The 20,492-nt window shown below is 41.3% G+C and overlaps 1 protein-coding gene across 3 annotated transcripts in view; it reads right to left on the bottom strand.

The window, feature by feature from the left end:
• Positions 1–7,563: 7,563 nt before the first annotated feature.
• HOMER1 (homer scaffold protein 1) overlaps positions 7,564–20,492 on the bottom strand; it is a 150,164-nt gene continuing 137,235 nt past the window's right edge. For all 3 annotated transcript variants that reach the window (XM_069749838.1, XM_069749847.1, XM_069749830.1), the window contains exons 8-10: positions 20,243–20,353; positions 18,291–18,371; positions 7,564–8,286 (exon numbers count right to left, since the gene is read on the bottom strand). In XM_069749838.1, the coding sequence (XP_069605939.1) occupies positions 8,098–8,286; positions 18,291–18,371; positions 20,243–20,353 (381 nt within the window). In that variant the 3' untranslated portion in view covers positions 7,564–8,097. The remainder of the gene's footprint in view (positions 8,287–18,290; positions 18,372–20,242; positions 20,354–20,492) is intronic.

Genomic DNA, 20,492 nt, shown 5'->3' with positions numbered 1-20,492 from the left:
TGTATTTCAGCTGATGTTATTAGTGGGTTTTTCTTTGCAACCCAAACTATTTTACTGGCAGTTATGGATGACATTTTTGTTGGTCTACCTGACCGTGGTTTTGTTTTTACAGAGCCCCTGACTTTCCATTTGTTAATCCCAGTTTGAACACTGCTGACTGCCATTATCAATTCCTTGGATATCTTTTTGTATCCCTTTCCTGTTTTAGGCTAGGTTCAAACTGCGTTATGGTGGTCCATTAAACGGACTACGTTACACCGCGGCATAACGCGGTGTAACATAGTCCGTTAACGCCGCCATTGAAAGCAATGTCGGACGCAAAGGATGTTACCTTTAGTAGCCATTCAAACCCATTTGTGTCATCTTCTGTGCATGTTATCAGGCCAAAATCGCCAGGGTATGTGAACTTTTGATCAGGTTCATTTGGATGTTTTGGGTTGTCATTATGATTTAAAAAGAGAAACCACAGTAGTTTGACAATAAATGGCTTCACCCAACCACTAACCATGAGTAGAGAAAAAGTTTTGATGTTATCAATCATATTCTCTGAAAAAGGCCAAGAAAGCAAAAATTCTGCGTATGTAAACTTTTGAGCACAACTGTATCTATCCATATCTACAAGTGCTTCTCACTAAATTAGATCAAAAAGTTAAATTATTTCAGTTCTTCAATACAAAAAGTGAAACTCATATATGATATAGAGTCACTACAAACAGAGCGATCTATTTCAAGTGTTTATTTCTGTTAATGTTGATGATTATGGCTTATAGCCAATGAAAACCCAAAAGTCATTATCTCAGTAAATTGGAATACTTTATAATGCCAGCTTCAAAAATTATTTTAAAATCCGAAATGTTGGCCTATTGAAATGTATGTTCAGTAAAAGCACTCAATACTTGGCCAGGGCTCCTTTTGCATCAATTACTGCATCAATGTGGCGAGGCATGGAGGCGATCAGCCTGTGGCACTCCTGAGGTGTTATGGAAGCCCAGGTTGCTTTGATAGCAGCCTTCAGCTCATCTCCATTGTTGGATCTTGTGTATCTTCTCTTTCTTTTGACAAAATCCAAAAGATTCTGTATGGGATTAAGGTCAGGTGAGTTTGCTGGCCAATCAAGCACAATTATACTTTTGGTTTTTTTAAATCAAGTATTGGCACTTTTGACAGTGTGGACAGGTGCCAAGTCCTGCTGGAAAATTAAATTTCCATCTCCAAAAAGCTTTTCGGCAGAGGGAAGCATGAAGTGCTCTGAAATTTCAGGGTAGACAGCTGCACTGACTTTGGTCTTGATAAAACACAGTAGACCTATACCAGCAGATGACATGGCTCCCCAAACCATTACTGATTGTGGACAGTTCGCACTAGACCTAGACCTCAAGCAGCTTAGATTGTGGGCTCTCCACTCTTCCTCCAGACTCCGGGACCTTGATTTCCAAATGAAATGCAAAATTTAATTTCATCTGAAAACAACACCTTGGATCACTGAGTGTTGTGAACAGGTGATTCAGAACCACAATGGACTTAGTGGTTAAGAGCACACAAAGTGACCTGATAGTTACTAACATAGGACGAGCTCTGAGACCTGGAACGGGAGCGAAACATCTGGTTGGCACAACACAGGGGCAGAAGAAAAACGACGCTTCAACTCTTGAAAAGCTTCCACAGCAGCAGAAGACCAATTGACCACATCAGCACCCTTCTTGGTTAAATCAGTCAACGGTTTAGCAATACTAGAAAAATTATTGATGAAGCGACGATAAAAATTAGCAAAGCCCAGGAACTTTTGCAGACTCTTCAGAGACGTCGGCTGAGTCCAATCATAAATGGCCTGAACTTTAACAGGGTCCATCTCGATAGTAGAAGGGGAAAAAATGAAACCCAAAAATGAAACCTTCTGAACACCAAAGAGACACTTTGACCCCTTCACAAACAAAGAATTAGCACGCAGGACCTGGAACACCATTCTGACCTGCTTCACGTGAGAATCCCAATCATCCGAGAAGACCAAAATATCATCCAAGTATACAATCAGGAATTTATCCAGGTACTCTCGGAAGATGTCATGCATAAAGGACTGAAATACTGATGGAGCATTAGAAAGCTCGAATGGCATAACCAGCTACTCAAAATGGCCCTCGGGCGTATTAAATGCTGTTTTCCATTCATCGCCCTGTTTAATACGCACAAGATTATACGCACCACGAAGATCTATCTTGGTGAACCAACTAGCCCCCTTAATCCGAGCAAACAAATCAGACAGCAGCGGCAAGGGGTACTGAAATTTGACCGTGATTTTATTTAGAAGGCGGTAATCAATACAAGTTCTCAGCGAACCATCCTTCTTGGCCACAAAAAAGAACCCTGCTCCCAATGGCGACGACGACGGGCGAATATGACCCTTCTCCAAGGATTCCTTTACGTAACTCCGCATAGCGGCGTGCTCAGGCACAGACAAATTAAACAGTCGACCTTTAGGAAACTTACTACCAGGAATCAAATCGATAGCACAATCACAATCCCTATGCGGAGGTAGGGCACTGGACTTGGGCTCATCAAATACATCCCGGTAATCCGACAAGAACTCTGGGACCTCAGAAGGGGTGGATGATGAAATAGACAGAAATGGAACATCACCATGTACCCCCGGACAACCCCAGCTGGACAAAGACATTGATTTCCAATCCAATACTGGGTTATGGACTTGTAGCCATGGCAACCCCAACACGACCACATCATGCAGATTATGCAACACCAAAAAGCGAATATCCTCCTGATGCGCAGGAGCCATGCACATGGTCAGCTGGGTCCAGTACTGAGGCTTATTCTTGGCCAAAGGCGTAGCATCAATTCCTCTCAATGGAATAGGATACTGCAAGGGCTCCAAGAAAAACCCACAGCGCCTAGCATACTCCAAGTCCATCAAATTCAGGGCAGCGCCTGAATCCACAAATGCCATGACAGAATAGGATGACAAAGAGCAGATCAAAGTAACGGACAAAAGAAATTTCGACTGTACCGTACCAATGGTGGCAGACCTAGCGAACCGCTTAGTGCGCTTAGGACAATCGGAGATAGCATGAGTGGAATCACCACAGTAAAAACACAGCCCATTCTGACGTCTGTGTTCTTGCCGTTCAGCTCTGGTCAAAGTCCTATCGCACTGCATAGGCTCAGGTCCATGCTCAGATAATACCGCCAAATGGTGCACAGCGCAAGCGTCGACCGATCTGAATGGCCAAAGACATAGACTCATTCAGACCAGCAGGCATAGGAAATCCCACCATGACATCCTTAAGGGCTTCAGAGAGACCTTTTCTGAAAATTGCTGCCAGAGCACATTCATGCCATTGAGTGAGCACAGACCACTTCCTAAACTTCTGACAATATATCTCTACCTCATCCTGACCCTGACACAGAGCCAGCAAATTTTTCTCTGCCTGATCCACTGAATTAGGTTCATCATACAGCAATCCGAGTGCCAGAAAAAACGCATCAATATTACATAATGCAGGATCTCCTGGCGCAAGGGAAAATGCCCAGTCTTGAGGGTCGCCACGTAATAAAGAAATAATGATCTTAACTTGTTGAACTGGGTCACCAGAGGAGCGTGGTTTCAAAGCCAGAAACAGTTTACAATTATTCTTAAAACTCAGAAACTTAGCTCTATCTCCAGAAAACAAATCAGGAATAGGAATTCTTGGTTCTAACATAGAATTCTGAACCACAAAGTCTTGAATATTTTGTACTCTTGCAGTGAGATGATCCATACAAGAAGACAGACCTTTAATGTCCATCACTACACCTGTGTCCTGAACCACCCAAATGTCTAGGGGAAAAGAAAGACAAAACACAGTACAGAGAAAAAAAAATGGTCTCAGAACTTCTCTTTTCCCTCTATTGAGAAGCATTAGTACTTTGGGCCTCCAGTACTGTTGTGAACAGGTGATTCAGAACCACAATGGACCTAGTGGTTAAGAACACACAAAGTGACCTGATAGTTACTAACATAGGACGAGCTCTGAGACGTGGAAACTCTGCTGACCGCAATCCCTAATCCTATCAAACCACACTAGAGGTAGCCGTGGAGCGCTCCTGACAAAAACCTAGGCGCCTCGGGCACAGCCTGAGAAACTAGCTAGCCCTGAAGATAGAAAAATAAGCCTACCTTGCCTCAGAGAAATTCCCCAAAGGAAAAGGCAGCCCCCCACATATAATGACTGTGAGTAAGATGAAAATACAAACATAGAGATGAAATAGATTTTAGCAAAGTGAGGCCCGACTTACTGAATAGACCGAGGATAGGAAGATAGCTTTGCGGTCAGCACAAAAACCTACAAACATCCATGCAGAGGGGGCAAAAAGACCCTCCGCACCGACTAACGGTACGGAGGTGCTCCCTCTGCGTCTCAGAGCTTCCAGCAAGCAAGAAAAACCAATATAGCAAGCTGGACAGAAAAAATAGCAAACAAAAATAACACAAGCAAGACTTAGCTTATGCAGGGCAGACAGGCCACAAGAACGATCCAGGAGAGAGCTAGACCAATACTGGAACATTGACTGGAGGCCAGGAACAAAGAACTAGGTGGAGTTAAATAGAGCAGCACCTAACGACTTAACCTCGTCACCTGAGGAAGGAAACTCAGAAGCCGCAGCCCCACTCACATCCACCAGAGGAAGCTCATAGACAGAACCAGCCGAAGTACCACTCATGACCACAGGAGGGAGCTTGACCACAGAATTCACAACAACTGAGCAACAGTCCAGTTCTTTTTCTCCTTGGCCCAGGTAAGATGCTGGCGTTGTCTACTGGTCATGAGTGGCTTGACACAAGTAATGTGACATTTGTAGTCCACGTCCTGGATACGTCTGTGTGTGGTGGCTCTTGAGGCCATGACTCCAACAGCAGTCCACTCCTTGTGAATCTGTTCCAAATTTTTTAATGGCCTTTTCTTAACAATCCTTTCAAGGCTGTGGCTATCCTGGTTGCTTGTGCACCTTTTTCTACCACACTTTTTCCTTCCACTCAACTTTCCATTAATATGCTTGGATACAGCACTCTGTGTGCAGCCAGCTTCTTTATCAATGATCTTTTGTGGCTTACCCTCCTTCTTGAGTGTGTCAATGACTGCCTTCTGGACATCTGTCAAGTCAGCAGTCTTCCCCATGATTGTGGATCCTACTGAAACAGACTAAGGGTCCTTTTTAATCGCTTAGGAAGCCTTTGCAGGTGTTTTTTCTTAATTATTCTAATTTACTGAGATAATGACTTTTGAGTTTTCATTGGCTGTAATCTATAATCATCAACATTAACAGAAATAAACACTTGAAATAGATCACTCTGTTTGTAATGACTCTATATAATATATGAGTTTCACTTTTTCTACTGAAGAACTGAAATAAATTAACTTTTTGATGATATTCTAATATAGTGAGAAACACTTGTATCTATCTATCCATATCTATCTATCTTTCTGTCTCTCTGTCTACCTAATTTTACATAGAAAATGGAATGTTTTTCTTCCCATTTATCCTTTAGAGTAAACATACCAGCGATCCCCATATGATTGAGCAAAGCGCTCATTTGTTGGTTTGTTGGTAGATTGGATCATTTCTGACAGCAAAAAAAATCATTATTATAAACAGCACATTGCTCCATGTGAATAGATGATGTGCTGTCGATAACATGATACCGTAAGGGACAGTGAAATCATGTTAGCAATTGTTCTATACCCACCATTGTTCGTTGGCCTGTTTAAACAGGGGTTCAACGAGCTCCGATGGACTTGTGTCTTGTCAATTGGTGCTCATTAAGGTGCAATGATGGGCTGAAAATCGGCACATCTAAGGGCTTGTGCACATGAGTGTAATTTTGGTTCAACTGTGATCTGACAAAACATCGGATCGCCCTCGAACCAATGTCACTCTGTGCACATTATATTCGGATCTCACTGTGCCATGCAAGTCAATGAATTTGTGGAAAAAATTGGGACTGCACTAGGATCTGAATGCGGTCTGATTTTCACGGACTAGCTGAATGGAGAAAGTGGAGGATCATCCGAGAAAATCGGAGCACAGTATGATTACACTCTGATCCGAGTGTGATCAGCATAATCGTCCCGATTCACTCAGGTGACAGAACATATGGTGGTGTGACCCTAGTGTAAATGCAAAATATAAGGCATTTATCTAGTATGGTGAGTCTCAGTAAAATTTGGCTATATTCTATCTTGTTTTTCAGACTCAGGTATGGGTAAAACCTTTATTTATTTGAAGAGTTATGGCCCAAACATTCTCAATTCAGTGAACATGATGCACGCGGATCAAGTGAGGCGTAAAGTGTAGCCACTCTGTGGACTGGATATCATAGTATATCCGTCCAGTGGGCGATGCGTTATGGAAAGGATACAAAGATCAAGTCTATACTTAAAAATAAGATGTTGGGGAAGAATCTTTTCTTTTTTAACATTTATACAAGATGCTCACCCAGACTTAGAAAAAGGGGAATTAACTTTATAAATAAATGTACATTAAGTAAAGCATTTTTTTTTTATATTAAGACACAGACAAGAGGTTATACCTAATAAACTTGTATTTTGAGGTATTAATACCCAGCGAGTCCCTAAGTATATGCTTAGAAATGCAGCACCAGAAACACACTGTGAACGTCTCCTGATCTGTCTCTCAGGAGCCTAATTTACATTATTACTGGCACTTGGTACCAGAAAGATGTCGCCAAGCAGGAAAACCCATTGGCAATTGGTAGAGTTTCATTCTGATCCCAAAGGCAATCGTTCTAATGAAAATTACCGTATTCCAGGGAAACTTTGCAGAAACGGTCTTCATGGATGAAGGGGCTAAACCGGGATCATTACATCTCCCAAGAAATTGAATTCACAGTTTGATCAATTAAAATGAACATCTTCCCAATAAAGGTACATCCTTAAATATAATTAACAAACAGGATTTCCTATTATCACTTACTACGTACATTGAGATGCATCGGACGTTCAGAAATGATGTCTTCCAAAATACATAAGTAAACATTTTGCATTCATTTCAAAACATACTCATATGCAGTTAAAAGTCCATATATTAAACTCTTGTTAAATATTCTTAGTAATACTCTTCAAATATATACTAATGTAACAACTTTAATCTCCATAATGTTCAGCTGCCTTTGGAGTTGGCTTTACAGTGTATAAGAAAATGAGACCGAGTTTTTTTTTTTGGAAATAAAATTGCCTTAAAACAAACCAAAAAAAAAAGGTAAACTTTACACCAGACGTCCTAGTAAAGAAATAAAGACCAGAGTGAAGTTTTGTAAAGAGACATCTTCCAGTAAAAAAAAAAAAAAGAAAAAGAAAGAACATTATACAAGTTAGGAGGGTCCTCTAACTACTGTCAGTTAGGGTGAAGTCTCTTTCACTCCTGGCTAGGTGAATTATAGTAATGCACTTTTTTTTTTTTCGACAGTGCAAAAATATCCTGAGAAAATGTTCAGATTTCAACAAAAATACAAAGGGCTTCTCCTGTCATTTTTTTTTTTCTTGTTTTTTTTTTTTTGCACAAAACACTGCAAGCAGGTATTTCATAGAAAAGAACAAAATAAAAAAACTATAAAATAAAGCAATATCCTGTTTAGTATGTCTGAAAAAAAAAAAGAAAAAAGGAAAAAAAATACTGGTGGCTATCTATATATATATATGTATATATTTTTTTTCTTTTTTAAATATTCAACTGTCAGCAAACCAGAGATTGATTGCTCAAAAACTACTGGAAAGAATCTTGTACATTCAGGGCTAGATTGTAGGGACTACCTGGCACTGAATGTGTTAAAGTTCGTTATGGCCAATAAGGGAATAAGGAGGTAATTTGTAATTCAAGTTTTATTTTTTTTAATTTCCTCTCTCTTAGCTAATAAAGCAAGTCTCAATTTCACACTTCAGCCAACTACGAAATTTGCAATTAAACTCTCGGAAAGGAGTTTTCCCCATTCAGATTTTGTGCAACTCTGATACAGAGCCCACCACCGTGCCGTGAAGAGAGATGGTGCGTCTTTAAGAAGGGTGGTGGTGGCAGACCTTTTTTTTTTGCCTTTTAACTGCACTCTATCAACTTGGCCAGGTTGTCTCTCAATTCAGTGAGTTCAAAAATTTTGCCATCCAGGATTTCTAAAAGAGTCTTCAAGTTATTGCGAAATGCTTCCTGCTCGCCCTGACTTTTCTCCAGTCGTTGTTCTAAGTCGCTCAGCTGCCCTTCCAAGTCTTTGTTATGCGTCTCCACTTCCTAAGGTCGAAAAGTGAAAAGAAACAGGTTAATATTTCTGTATTGATTTAATTACTTTCTATGAAGATGGTAACATGGCAAAGTGGACATTTTTCCACGTACAAAAACACTGATTTTTCTGTTGTGCTTTTTTCTGCTTGTGTCTACACCAAAATACGTAGTAGTGATCTGCTGATTACTGCATTTTTTGCTGCACTTTTTTATGCATTTTTCATTTTTTTCTACGTGTTTTTGGTGTAGATTTAAATTAATATTTTTTCATTATTTTTTTAGTGCAGAAACCTATAGGGAAAAATAACATCCAGTTCAACAGCGTCTTTAAATGCACAATGGGCAATAGTTTTCATAAAATTGCATCCAATTTGATTGAACTGTTAGGGTCTGTACACATTTTACAGCTTTGTCGTGCTTTTGTAATTTTTTTTCTCAGACAAAACCTGAAGGTTTTTTAAGTACCAGCAAAAAGACTGAGACTCCTGAAGTCTCATGCACAAATTGCTTATTTTTTTCCTTGCAAGGTTGCAGTAGTTTTAAATCTGTAGGATGTAAATTCTTTCAGCGTTTTTGCTGCAGATTTCACTCATACTAATGTATGGGAAAAACGCATGCAAACAACGCATCAAAAACACGTAAAAACGCATGTATTTTCTGCAGCATTTTTCTTGCCAAATACTGAACGTATACATACCCTTAGGCTGCCGTCACACTAGCAGTATTTGGTCAGTATTTTACATCAGTATTTGTAAGCCAAAACCAGGAGTGGGTGATAAATACAGACATGGTGATGTTTTTCTATTATACTTTTCCTCTAAGGCCGGAGTCACACTAGACCGTCATACGGACGAGTGCAATGCGATAAAAAAATCGCATAGCACTCGGCCCAATGTTAATCTATGGGGCAGCTCCTATTATCCATTGTTTTCTCGGCCGTATTCAGGATGCGATTGTCAGCGTATCTCGGCCGAGAATCGCCAATGAAAGTCTATGGGTGCGAGAAAAAAATCGGATTACACACGGACCATCAGTGTGACTTGCGAGAAATACGCAGCGGTGTTCTATAGAAAAGCCGGCAATTCAGTGCGGTGTACAGTAAAATGACACTGACAGGTTAGAATAGAACTGATAAAATTAATGTCCACACATAGTACAGGTGGGTATATATATATATATATCTATATATATATATATATATATATATAGATATATATATATATACGGTATATATATATATGTGTGTGTGTGTGTCATTGAGACATACAGTTAGGTCCATATATATTTGGACAGAGACAACATTTTTCTAATTTTGGTTATAGACATTACCACAATGAATTTTAAACAAAACAATTCAGATGCAGTTGAAGTTCACACTTTCAGCTTTCATTTGAGGGTATCCACATTAAAATTGGATGAAGGGTTTAGGAGTTTCAGCTCCTTAACACGTGCCACCCTGTTTTTAAAGGGACCAAAAGTAATTGGACAATTGACTCCAAGGCTAATAATAAATAATTCATGGACAGGTGTGGGCAATCCCTTCGTTATGTCATTCTCAGTTGAGCAGATAAAAGTCCTGGAGTTGATTTGAGGTGTGGTGCTTGCATTTGGAAGGTTTTGCTGTGAAGTAAACATGCGGTCAAAGGAGCTCTCCATGCAGGTGAAACAAGCCATCCTTAAGCTGCGAAAACAGAAAAAACCCATCCGAGAAATTGCTACAATATTAGGAGTGGCAAAATCTACAGTTTGGTACATCCTGAGAAAGAAAGAAAGCACTGGTGAACTCATCAATGCAAAAAGACCTGGGCGCCCACGGAATACAACAGTGGTGGATGATCGCAGAATAATCTCCATGGTGAAGAGAAACCCCTTCACTACAACCAACCAAGTGAACCACACTCTCCAGGAGGTAGGCGTATCAATATCCAAATCTATCATAAAGAGTAAACTGCATGAAAGTAAATACAGAGGGTTCACTGCACGGTGCAAGCCACTCATAAGCATCAAGAATAAAAAGGCTAGACTGGACTTTGCTATAAAACATCTAAAAAAGCCAGCACAGTTCTGGAAGAACATTCTTTGGACAGATGAAACCAAGATCAACCTCTACCAGAATGATGGAAAAGAGAAAAGTATGGCGAAGGCGTGGTACAGCTCATGATCCAAAGCATACCACATCATCTGTAAAACATGGCAGAAGCAGTGTGATGGCTTGGGCATGCATGGCTGCCAGTGGCACTGGGTCACTAGTGATTATTGATGATGTGACACAGGACAGAAGCAGCCGAATGAATTCTGAGGTATTCAGAGACATACTGTGTGTCCAGATCCAGCCAAATGCAGCAAAACTGATTGGTCGCTGTTTCATACTACAGATGGACAATGACCCAAAACATAAAGCCAAAGCAACCCAGGAGTTTATTAAAGCAAAGAAGTGGAATATTCTTGAATGGCCAAGTCAGTCACCTGATCTCAACCCAATTGAGCATGCATTACACTTGTTAAAGACTAAACTTCAGACAGAAAGGCCCAAAACAAACAGCAACTGAAAACCACCGCAATGAAGGCCTGGCAGAGCATCAAAAAGGAGGAAACACAGCATCTGGTGATGTCCATGAGTTCAAGACTTCAGGCAGTCATTGCCAACAAACGGTTTTCAAACAAGTACTAAAAATGAACATTTTATTTAAAATTATTGAATCTGTCCAATTACTTTTGGTCCCTTTAAAAACAGAGTAACACGTGTTAAGGAGCTGAAACTCCTAAACCCTTCATCCAATTTTAATGTGGATACCCTCAAATGAAAGCTGAAAGTCTGAACTTCAACTACATCTGAATTAATTTGTTTAAAATTCATTGTGGTAATGTCTATAACCAAAATTAGAAAAATGTTGTCTCTGTCCAAATATATATGGACCTAACTGTATATATATACATATATTTATATTTTATATAGCGCTAGATAGCAGAAGAGCCGGTAATTAAATTGCCGGCTTTTGCCATCTCCTTCCCAAACCCAACAGGATATGAGACATGGTTTACATACAGTAAACCATTTCATATCCCTTTTTTTACGTATTCCTCACTACTAATGTTAGAAGTGTCTGTGTGCAAAATTTGGGGGCTCTAGCAGTTAAAATAAAGGGTTAAATCGCAGAAAAACTGGCATGGGCTCCCGCGCAATTTTCTCCACCAGAGTGGTAAAGCCAGTGACTGAGGGCAGATATTAATAGCCTAGAGAGGGACCAGACCATGGTTATTGGCCCCCCCTGGCTAAAAACATCTGCCCCCAGCCACCCCAGAAAAGGCATATCTGTAAGATGCGCCTATTCTGGCACTTAGCCTCTTCTCTTACCACTCCCGTGTAGCGGTAGGATATGGGGTAATAAAGGGTTAATATCACCTTGCTATTGTAAGGTGACATTAAGCCTGGTTAATAGTGGAGAGGTGTCAATAAGACACCAATCCATTATTAATCCAATATTAATAAAGGGTTAAAAAAACACACACACATTAGAAAAAAAGTATTTTAATGAAATAAAGACACATGGTGTTGTAATAGTTTATTAAACGCTCAATCCAATTGAAGACCCTTGTCACCTGAAACAAAGTTAAAATAAAAACAACAATATCCCATACTTCTCTGGCATTACAGTCAAGTCCCACGATGTAAATCCATCAGAAGGGGTTAAATAATTTTACAAGCAGAAGTTCTGCTAATGCAGTCGCCCCTGCCTGTAAAAACTGGGGAATGAATGGGAAGCAGGGGATCCTAGCTACTTAGACTTGCGGTGCTGCGCCCACTGCTGGCATAAACTCATATGAACTCGAGCGTGGGAATTTATCAGAATATTTTCTCATGCTCGAGTTCATATGAGTTGATGCCAGCAGGGGGTGCAGCACCACAAGGCTAGGTAGCTTGTTGTGAATTCTGTTGTCGGGCTCCCTCCTGTGGTCATGAATGGTACTTCGGCTGGTTCTGTCCATGGACTTCCTCTGGTGGGTGTTTCTGAGTTTCACAGGTGACGAGGTTAATTAGTTAGCTGCTGCTCTATTTAACTCCTCTTAGATCTTTGCTCCATGCCACCTGTCAATGTTCCAGTATTGGTCTAGTTCTCTCCTGGATCGTTCTTGTGACCTGTCTTCCCATCAGAAGCTAAGTTCCAGCTTGTATTTCTTTGGTTTGCTATTTTTCTGTCCAGCTTGCTATTTAATTTGTTGTCTTGCTTGCTGGAAGCTCTGGGACGCAGAGGGAGCGCCTCCGCACCGTGAGTCGGTGCGGAGGGTCTTTTTGCGCCCTCTGCGTGGTCTTTTTGTAGGTTTTTGTGCTGACCGCAAAGTAACCTTTCCGATCCTCGGTCTGTTCAGTAAGTCGGGCCTCACTTTGCTAAATCTATTTCATCTCCGTGTTTGTATTTTCATCTTTACTCACAGTCATTATACGTGGGGGGCTGCCTTTTCCTTTGGGGAATTTCTCTGAGGCAAGGTAGGCTTTATTTTTCTATCTTCAGGGCTAGCTAGTTTCTTAGGCTGTGCCGAGTTGCATAGGGAGCGTTAGGCGCAATCCACGGCTATTTCTAGTGTGTTTGATAGGTTTAGGGATTGCGGTCAGCAGAGTTCCCACGTCCCAGAGCTCGTCCTTATTATCAGTAACTATCAGGTCATTCCGTGTGCTCTTAACCACCAGGTCCATTATTGTCCTGACCACCAGGTCATAACAGTACAGGTGGCCCAAAGTACTAATGCATCTCAATAGAGGGATAAGAGAAGTTCTGAGACCATTTTTTTTTCTTTGCAGTGTGTTTTGTCTCTATTTTCCCCTTTACCTCTGGGTGGTTCAGGACACTGGTGTAAACATGGACATTCAAGGTTTGTCCTCTTGGATGGATAATCTCACTACAAGGATACAAAACATTCAAGATTTTGTGGTTCAGAATCCGATGTCAGAGCCTAGGATTCCAATTCCTGATTTGTTTTTTGGTGATAGATCTAAGTTCTTGAATTTCAAAAATAATTGTAAATTGTTTCTTGCCTTGAAACCTCGCTCCTCAGGTGACCCTGTTAAACAAGTAAAGATCATTATTTCTCTGTTACGTGGTGACCCTCAAGACTGGGCATTTTCCCTTGCGCCAGGAGATCCGGCATTGCGTGATGTTGATGCGTTTTTCCTGGCGCTTGGATTGCTTTATGACGAACCTAATTCAGTGGATCAGGCAGAGAAAATCTTGCTGGCTCTGTGTCAGGATGAAGCGGAGATATATTATCAGAAGTTTAGAAAATGGTCTGTGCTCACTCAGTGGAATGAATGTGTCCTGGCAGCAATCTTCAGAAAGGGTCTCTCTGAAGCCCTTAAGGATATCATGGTGGGGTTTCCCATGCCTGCTGGTCTGAATGAGTCTATGTCTTTGGCCATTCAGATCGATCGACGCTTGCGTGAGCGTAAAGCTGTGCACCATTTGGTGGTACTATCTGAGCATGGGCCTGAGCCTATGCAATGTGATAGGACTTTGACCAGAGCTGAACGGCAAGAACACAGACGTCGGAATGGGCTGTGTTTTTACTGTGGTGATTCCACTCATGCTATCTCCGATTGTCCTAAGCGCACTAAGCGGTTCGCTAGGTCTGCCACCATTGGTACGGTACAGTCTAAATTTCTATTGTCTGTTACTCTGATTTGCTCTTTGTCATCCTATTCTGTTATGGCATTTGTGGATTCAGGCGCTGCCCTGAATTTGATGGACTTGGAGTATGCTAGGCGCTGTGGTTTTTTCTTGGAGCCCTTGCAGTATCCTATTCCATTGAGAGGAATTGATGCTACGCCTTTGGCCAAGAATAAGCCTCAGTATTGGACCCAATTGACCATGTGCATGGCTCCTGCACATCAGGAGGATATCCGCTTTCTGGTGTTGCATAATCTGCATGATGTGGTCGTTTTGGGGTTGCCATGGCTACAGGTTCATAATCCAGTATTGGACTGGAAATCTATGTCTGTGTCCAGCTGGGGTTGCCAGGGGGTACATGGTGATGTTCCATTTTTGTCTATTTCGTCTTCCACTCCTTCTGAAGTTCCAGAGTTTTTGTCGGATTATCAGGATGATTGGGTGTCCTTTTTGCCGTTGGCTGAGTTCGCCCTTAATAATCGGGCCAGCTCGGCTACTTTGGTTTCGCCGTTTTTCTGCAATTCTGGTTTCCATCCTCGCTTCTCTTCAGGGCAGGTTGAGTCTTCAGACTGTCCTGGTGTAGATACTGTGGTGGATAGGTTGCAGCAGATTTGGACTCATGTGGTGGACAATTTGACATTGTCCCAGGAGAAGGCTCAACGTTTCGCTAACCGCCGGCGCTGTGTGGGTCCCCGACTTCGTGTTGGGGATTTGGTTTGGTTGTCGTCTCGTTATATTCCTATGAAGGTTTCCTCTCTTAAGTTTAAGCCTCGTTTCATTGGTCCGTATAAGATTTCTGAGGTTATCAATCCTGTGTCATTTCGTTTGGCCCTTCCTGCTTCTTTTGCCATCCATAATGTGTTCCATAGGTCGTTATTGCGGAGATACGTGGCGCCTGTGGTTCCATCCGTTGATCCTCCTGCCCCGGTGTTAGTTGAGGGGGAGTTGGAGTAGGTGGTGGAGAAGATTTTGGATTCTCGTGTCTCGAGACGGAAACTCCAGTACCTGGTCAAGTGGAAGGGTTATGGTCAGGAAGATAATTCCTGGCTTTTTGTCTCTGATGTTCATGCTGCCGATCTGGTTCATGCCTTTCATTTGGCTCATCCTGGTCGGCCTGGGGGCTCTGGTGAGGGTTCGGTGACCCCTGATCAAGGGGGGGGGGGGGGTACTGTTGTGAATTCTGTTGTCGGGCTCCCTCCTGTGGTCATGAATGGTACTTCGGCTGGTTCTGTCCATGGACTTCCTCTGGTGGGTGTTTCTGAGTTTCACAGGTGACGAGGTTAATTCGTTAGCTGCTGCTCTATTTAACTCCTCTTAGATCTTTGCTCCGTGCCACCTGTCAATGTTCCAGTATTGGTCTAGTTCTCTCCTGGATCGTTCTTGTGACCTGTCTTCCCATCAGAAGCTAAGTTCCAGCTTGTATTTCTTTGGTTTGCTATTTTTCTGTCCAGCTTGCTATTTAATTTGTTGTCTTGCTTGCTGGAAGCTCTGGGACGCAGAGGGAGCGCCTCCGCACCGTGAGTCGGTGCGGAGGGTCTTTTTGCGCCCTCTGCGTGGTCTTTTTGTAGGTTTTTGTGCTGACCGCAAAGTAACCTTTCCTATCCTCGGTCTGTTCAGTAAGTCGGGCCTCACTTTGCTACATCTATTTCATCTCTGTGTTTGTATTTTCATCTTTACTCACAGTCATTATATGTGGAGGGCTGCCTTTTCCTTTGGGGAATTTCTCTGAGGCAAGGTAGGCTTTATTTTTCTATCTTCAGGGCTAGCTAGTTTCTTAGGCTGTGCCGAGTTGCATAGGGAGCGTTAGGCGCAATCCACGGCTATTTCTAGTGTGTTTGATAGGTTTAGGGATCGCGGTCAGCAGAGTTCCCACGTCCCAGAGCTCGTCCTTATTATCAGTAACTATCAGGTCATTCCGTGTGCTCTTAACCACCAGGTCCATTATTGTCCTGACCACCAGGTCATAACAGTAGCTACATCCCCTGCTTTCTTTCATTCCCCACTTTTTACAGGCAGGAGCACAGCTGCATTAGCAGAGCTTCTGCTTGTAAAATTATTTAACCCCTTCTGATGGATTTACATCGTGGGACTTGACTAACGTCGGAGAGGTATGGGATATTTTTTTTTTTTTATTTTAACTTTGTTTCAGGTGACAGGGGTCTTCAATTGGATTGAGCATTTAATAAACTATTACAACACCATGTGTCTTAATTTCATTAAATACTTTTTTCCTAATGTGTGTGGTTTTTTTAAAGCTTTATTAATATTGGATTAATAATGGATAGGTGTCTTATTGACACCTCTCCATTATTAACCAGGCTTAATGTCACCTTACAATAGCAAGGTGATATTAACCCTTTATTACCCCATATCCCACCGCTACTCAGGATAATTTTTGGAGAAAAAAAATCACATCCTCGAATTGAATACGGATCACTGTTCAGGAAATTTTCTGCGTATCTTCGGCCATCAGAAACGGACTGTATTTTTATACGCTGTGTGTGACTCCGGCCTAATTGTTCCACTCCTGGTTTTGGCTTACAGATACTGAGGTAAAATACTGAACAAATACTGCTAGTGTGACAGCAGCCTTAGCCGAAGCTGATATTTTGCATACAAAAAAAGGCGGGTAAAACACACAGGGTTTACAGAACATGAAAAAAAAAATAGTAAAAACAACTATATATTGTATCTAAAATCTCCATATTTGGTCACTTTGCAAAATAAAAAATAACAGATCAACCTTCTAAAAAAAATCATATCCGGGGTTATGCTTAGAAAGCTAACACGCATGTTTTTGATATGTCTTAGGCTAACTTCCCACAATGAGGTTTTGCTGAGTTTTTTTCTGCTGTATAATTTCTAAAAAAATGTAGCTTATTTTAATAGGGGCAACAAATCAGCAACATCAAAAACTCACCAAAACCTCATTGTGGGAACGTAGCCTTAGGTCGGAGTCACACTAGCAAGGAATACGGACGAGTGCTATGCGATAAAACATCGCATAGCACTCAGACCAGTATTCATCTGTGGGGCAGCTCACATCACCGTTTTTTTTCTCGGCCGTATTATATGTGCGAGTGTAATCGCAGCATGCTGGGATTGTCACCGAGACTCAGCCAAGTCTCGGCTCTCTCGCAAGCATATAAGTCTATGGGTGCGAGTGAAACAATGCACATCACTCGGATATCATCCGAGTGCTGTGTGATATACGCCCACGCCGGCAATGGAGGAGATGGAGAAATTAGTTTCTCTGCCTCCTCTACAGCGGTGCTCCAATTCTCTCTGTGCGAGAGGCTCAGAGCACAGACACATGACACTCGGCTCCGGCTCGCAGCAGAGCAGGAGCCGAGGGTCATTAGCATATTGTGACCCCGTCCATAGAGTTGGAGGAATAGTTTCCTATGTACACAATTATACAACATTTCTTAGGTTTTGGTTGAAAACTTTTAAGAATAAAAAAAAGTCCTAGGAAGACACGTGCCACAAATACCCCCCATAAAAAATTATTAAGAAATATTGTCACATAAATTCTGTCAAAATAGACTTGAAATTGGTTATCATTTCATCTTTCGCCTCTCATCCTACAAGACTTTCATATATTAATTGAAGAACCATCGAAGAGCTGATGACTGTAGGTGTCAGAAGTCCATCCTGCAGACATGAGTTGATCTCCAGACCAGCTTCATTACACAAATGGGTTATCGCAAGGTGCCACTATTAACAGTCAATTGGATCCTTCTTCAATCTTCTTCAATCTTGTTTATTTTTTGGGTCTTTTTCGTCCAAGCCTTTTTATCGTCCCTTTTGCTATAAGTGCTGATGACAGTTAGGACAATTAGCCAAACGCCCTCACCAGCCTCACTGCTGCACCCACTTACGAAACTTTCCTGAGCTAGAAAGGGAGAAGGGGAATTAATCTCCGTCTACGCTCAACTACAAAGAGCCACACTGACTGCTGTGTCTTGAAAAATATTTTACATTTCATTATTGCAATTAAGGTTCTGTCTTTTCCATTACTCTCTATATTATCCCTGAGCTTTATTTTAAATGAATTATTTAAGGCTTATCAAACGTTCTTTCATACCCATTTAACCAAGATTGCTGTGTCCATATATTGGCTTCTGGATGAACCGCGCAATTAGAATCTTATCGGTCCATATTAATTTTCCATTAATGAATCTGAATATTTAAGCAGATTTTACATTGCACGCCTAGCTAAGCATTTTCACAAGATGCTACACAAATGTGAAGAAATATCTCAGACTTTATGTACAAGTACATGTAAAGTGCTGCCAGGTTAATACGAGACACTCAACAACAGACGTTCAGGATAACAATGCCGAAAAATACCTGTAATTTTTGGCTCAAAGAATCCCGCTGGTCTTGTAGTTCTTTAGCATGTTCCACTTCTTCCTTCAATCTCTCGATCTCCTAAAAGAGGAAAGTTGATGGTAACAAATTCTGCGCAAGTTCTCAACCATGAATTAAAGGGGTATTCCCATCTCCAAGATCCAATCCTAATAAGTAGTAGATGTAATAATAACCATGGCTACCTAAGCTACTGCAATGTCTGCACATGGGGTAAGCGACATAGCTTACAGAAGAACTAGACCACATTTCCAATTGGTGATATTTTCACCCTTCCCGATCATTGCCGTCATGTCAAGAAAAGTCTTCGACAGTCAGCGGAGAATAGCCTAAATTATCCTATCCAGCCATCCAAAATCAGTAGCGAATGGCCAGCTTTAGTTTTTACAACATCTGATTAAAGGCTAAATCAAATCCAAAGTTGTATAAATAAGGAGAATTGTCAATCAAATATTTATTATTTTCACAACTTTTTAATTCTGTCAAAGTTTTGACTAAATGATAGGTATCTAAAAATGTGTGAATAGGGCCTCATTCAGACATCAGTTTTTAACGTATGTTTTTTGACTGTTTTTCATGGATAGAACGCATAACAATCTCTGGGATGTTCACATGTCCATTTTTTGTTTTATGAACCGAGTGACTGCAATAAAAAAGTGACATCATTTTTTGATCCAATAAACTCACCAATGCACGTCGATGGGTCCATCAGAGTGTCATCCAACTGATGACCATTTTTTTATGGTTTAATAATTATTATGCTTTGTTTATACAGCACCATTAATTCCACAGCACTTTACAGACATAATCACTGTCCCCATTGGGGCTCACAATCTACATTCCCTATCAGTATGTCTTTGGAGTGTGGGAGGAAACTGGAGACCCCGGAGGAATTCCACGCAAACATGGAGAGAACATACAAACTCCATGCAGATATTGTCCTTGGTGGGATTTGAACCCAAGACCCCAGCTCTGCAAAGCTACAGTGCTAACCACTAAGCCACCATGGTGCCCGTTTATTGGGTAGGAGAAGCTTGCAAAATGTATTTATTTTTTTTTGCAATCAAGAAAAACAGATGACACACAGATGGTAAAAATGGACACACGACCCAAAATGGATGAAAATTTAATCCAGCACACTGCTGAAAAATAGTCAGTTTTTTTCGTATGCAAAAAAAAAAGTCATCTGAATGAGGCCTTATGGCTAAATATGACACTTCCCAGAATGCAACTCCAGAACGCTTTCTTGTATCAGCCATCAACCAGAAGAGGACTTGCCAGGACCTTGGACTGGAGTTTTTAGCTGACGATCAAGATATCTTTCAGACCTATGCTATATTAGTAAATTGCATAATTAGCTAATTATGTTTGTTTTTTAGCTGTACAGCCCCTATAAAGGGGTATTTTTAAGTTTGGAAGTCATCCCCTATCCATTGCTCAGAGGATAAAGTCCCGATTGCAGGGGGTCCGACCACTCAGACCCCCACCGATCCCAAGAACCCTGCATGAATGGAGCGATAGTCAATCATGCGCACTGCCATTCCATTCATTCTTAATGAGGCTGATGGAGATAGCCGAGTGCTGTGCTTAGCTGGTCGTTGGCACTCCCATGCAGTGCGCATGATCGACCACCACCCCATTCACACTCTTCCATTCGGACCCTCAGCAATCAGGAAGATATCCCATTAATAGAGGATAGCTTCCAAAGTTGAGAACATCCCAAAATAATCCAAAATGAAAACGATTTGTGAATAGTTCTGTGATCATTTTAAATCATAAGATATTATAGTAACGTCAATATGTTGCCCTCCTAGAAAAATACCTATGATATCTGGCACAGATAAAAGAAAAATTAAAACACATAACATAAGTCTCACAATCCCGAAAATAAATTTGGCAGTAAGCATTGGCGACACTGGAGACGTGTACTGTACCTCTTCTTTCTTTTTTAGTGAGGACTCTAATTCTTGTATAGTCTGGTTCAGTTCTGTTTTGTGCGTCTGCACTGCATTCGCTTGGCTGCTGACACATTCTAACTCACTCACCTGCGGAAAGAGGGAACAGGGCATCATTCATCACGGCACAACTGGGCTACTTTCCTTCTTCAATGTCTTTAAATTCTATAAAATCGGCCAATAACAAATCTCAAAGCCTCCGACAATAAACTATTTAAAGGGGCACAGA

Source organism: Ranitomeya imitator, chromosome 1, assembly GCF_032444005.1.
Source record: "Ranitomeya imitator isolate aRanImi1 chromosome 1, aRanImi1.pri, whole genome shotgun sequence".
Lineage (NCBI taxonomy): Eukaryota > Metazoa > Chordata > Amphibia > Anura > Dendrobatidae > Ranitomeya > Ranitomeya imitator.
The sequence above is the reverse complement of the archived record's forward strand: the minus strand, read 5'-3'. Positions and strand labels throughout refer to the sequence as shown.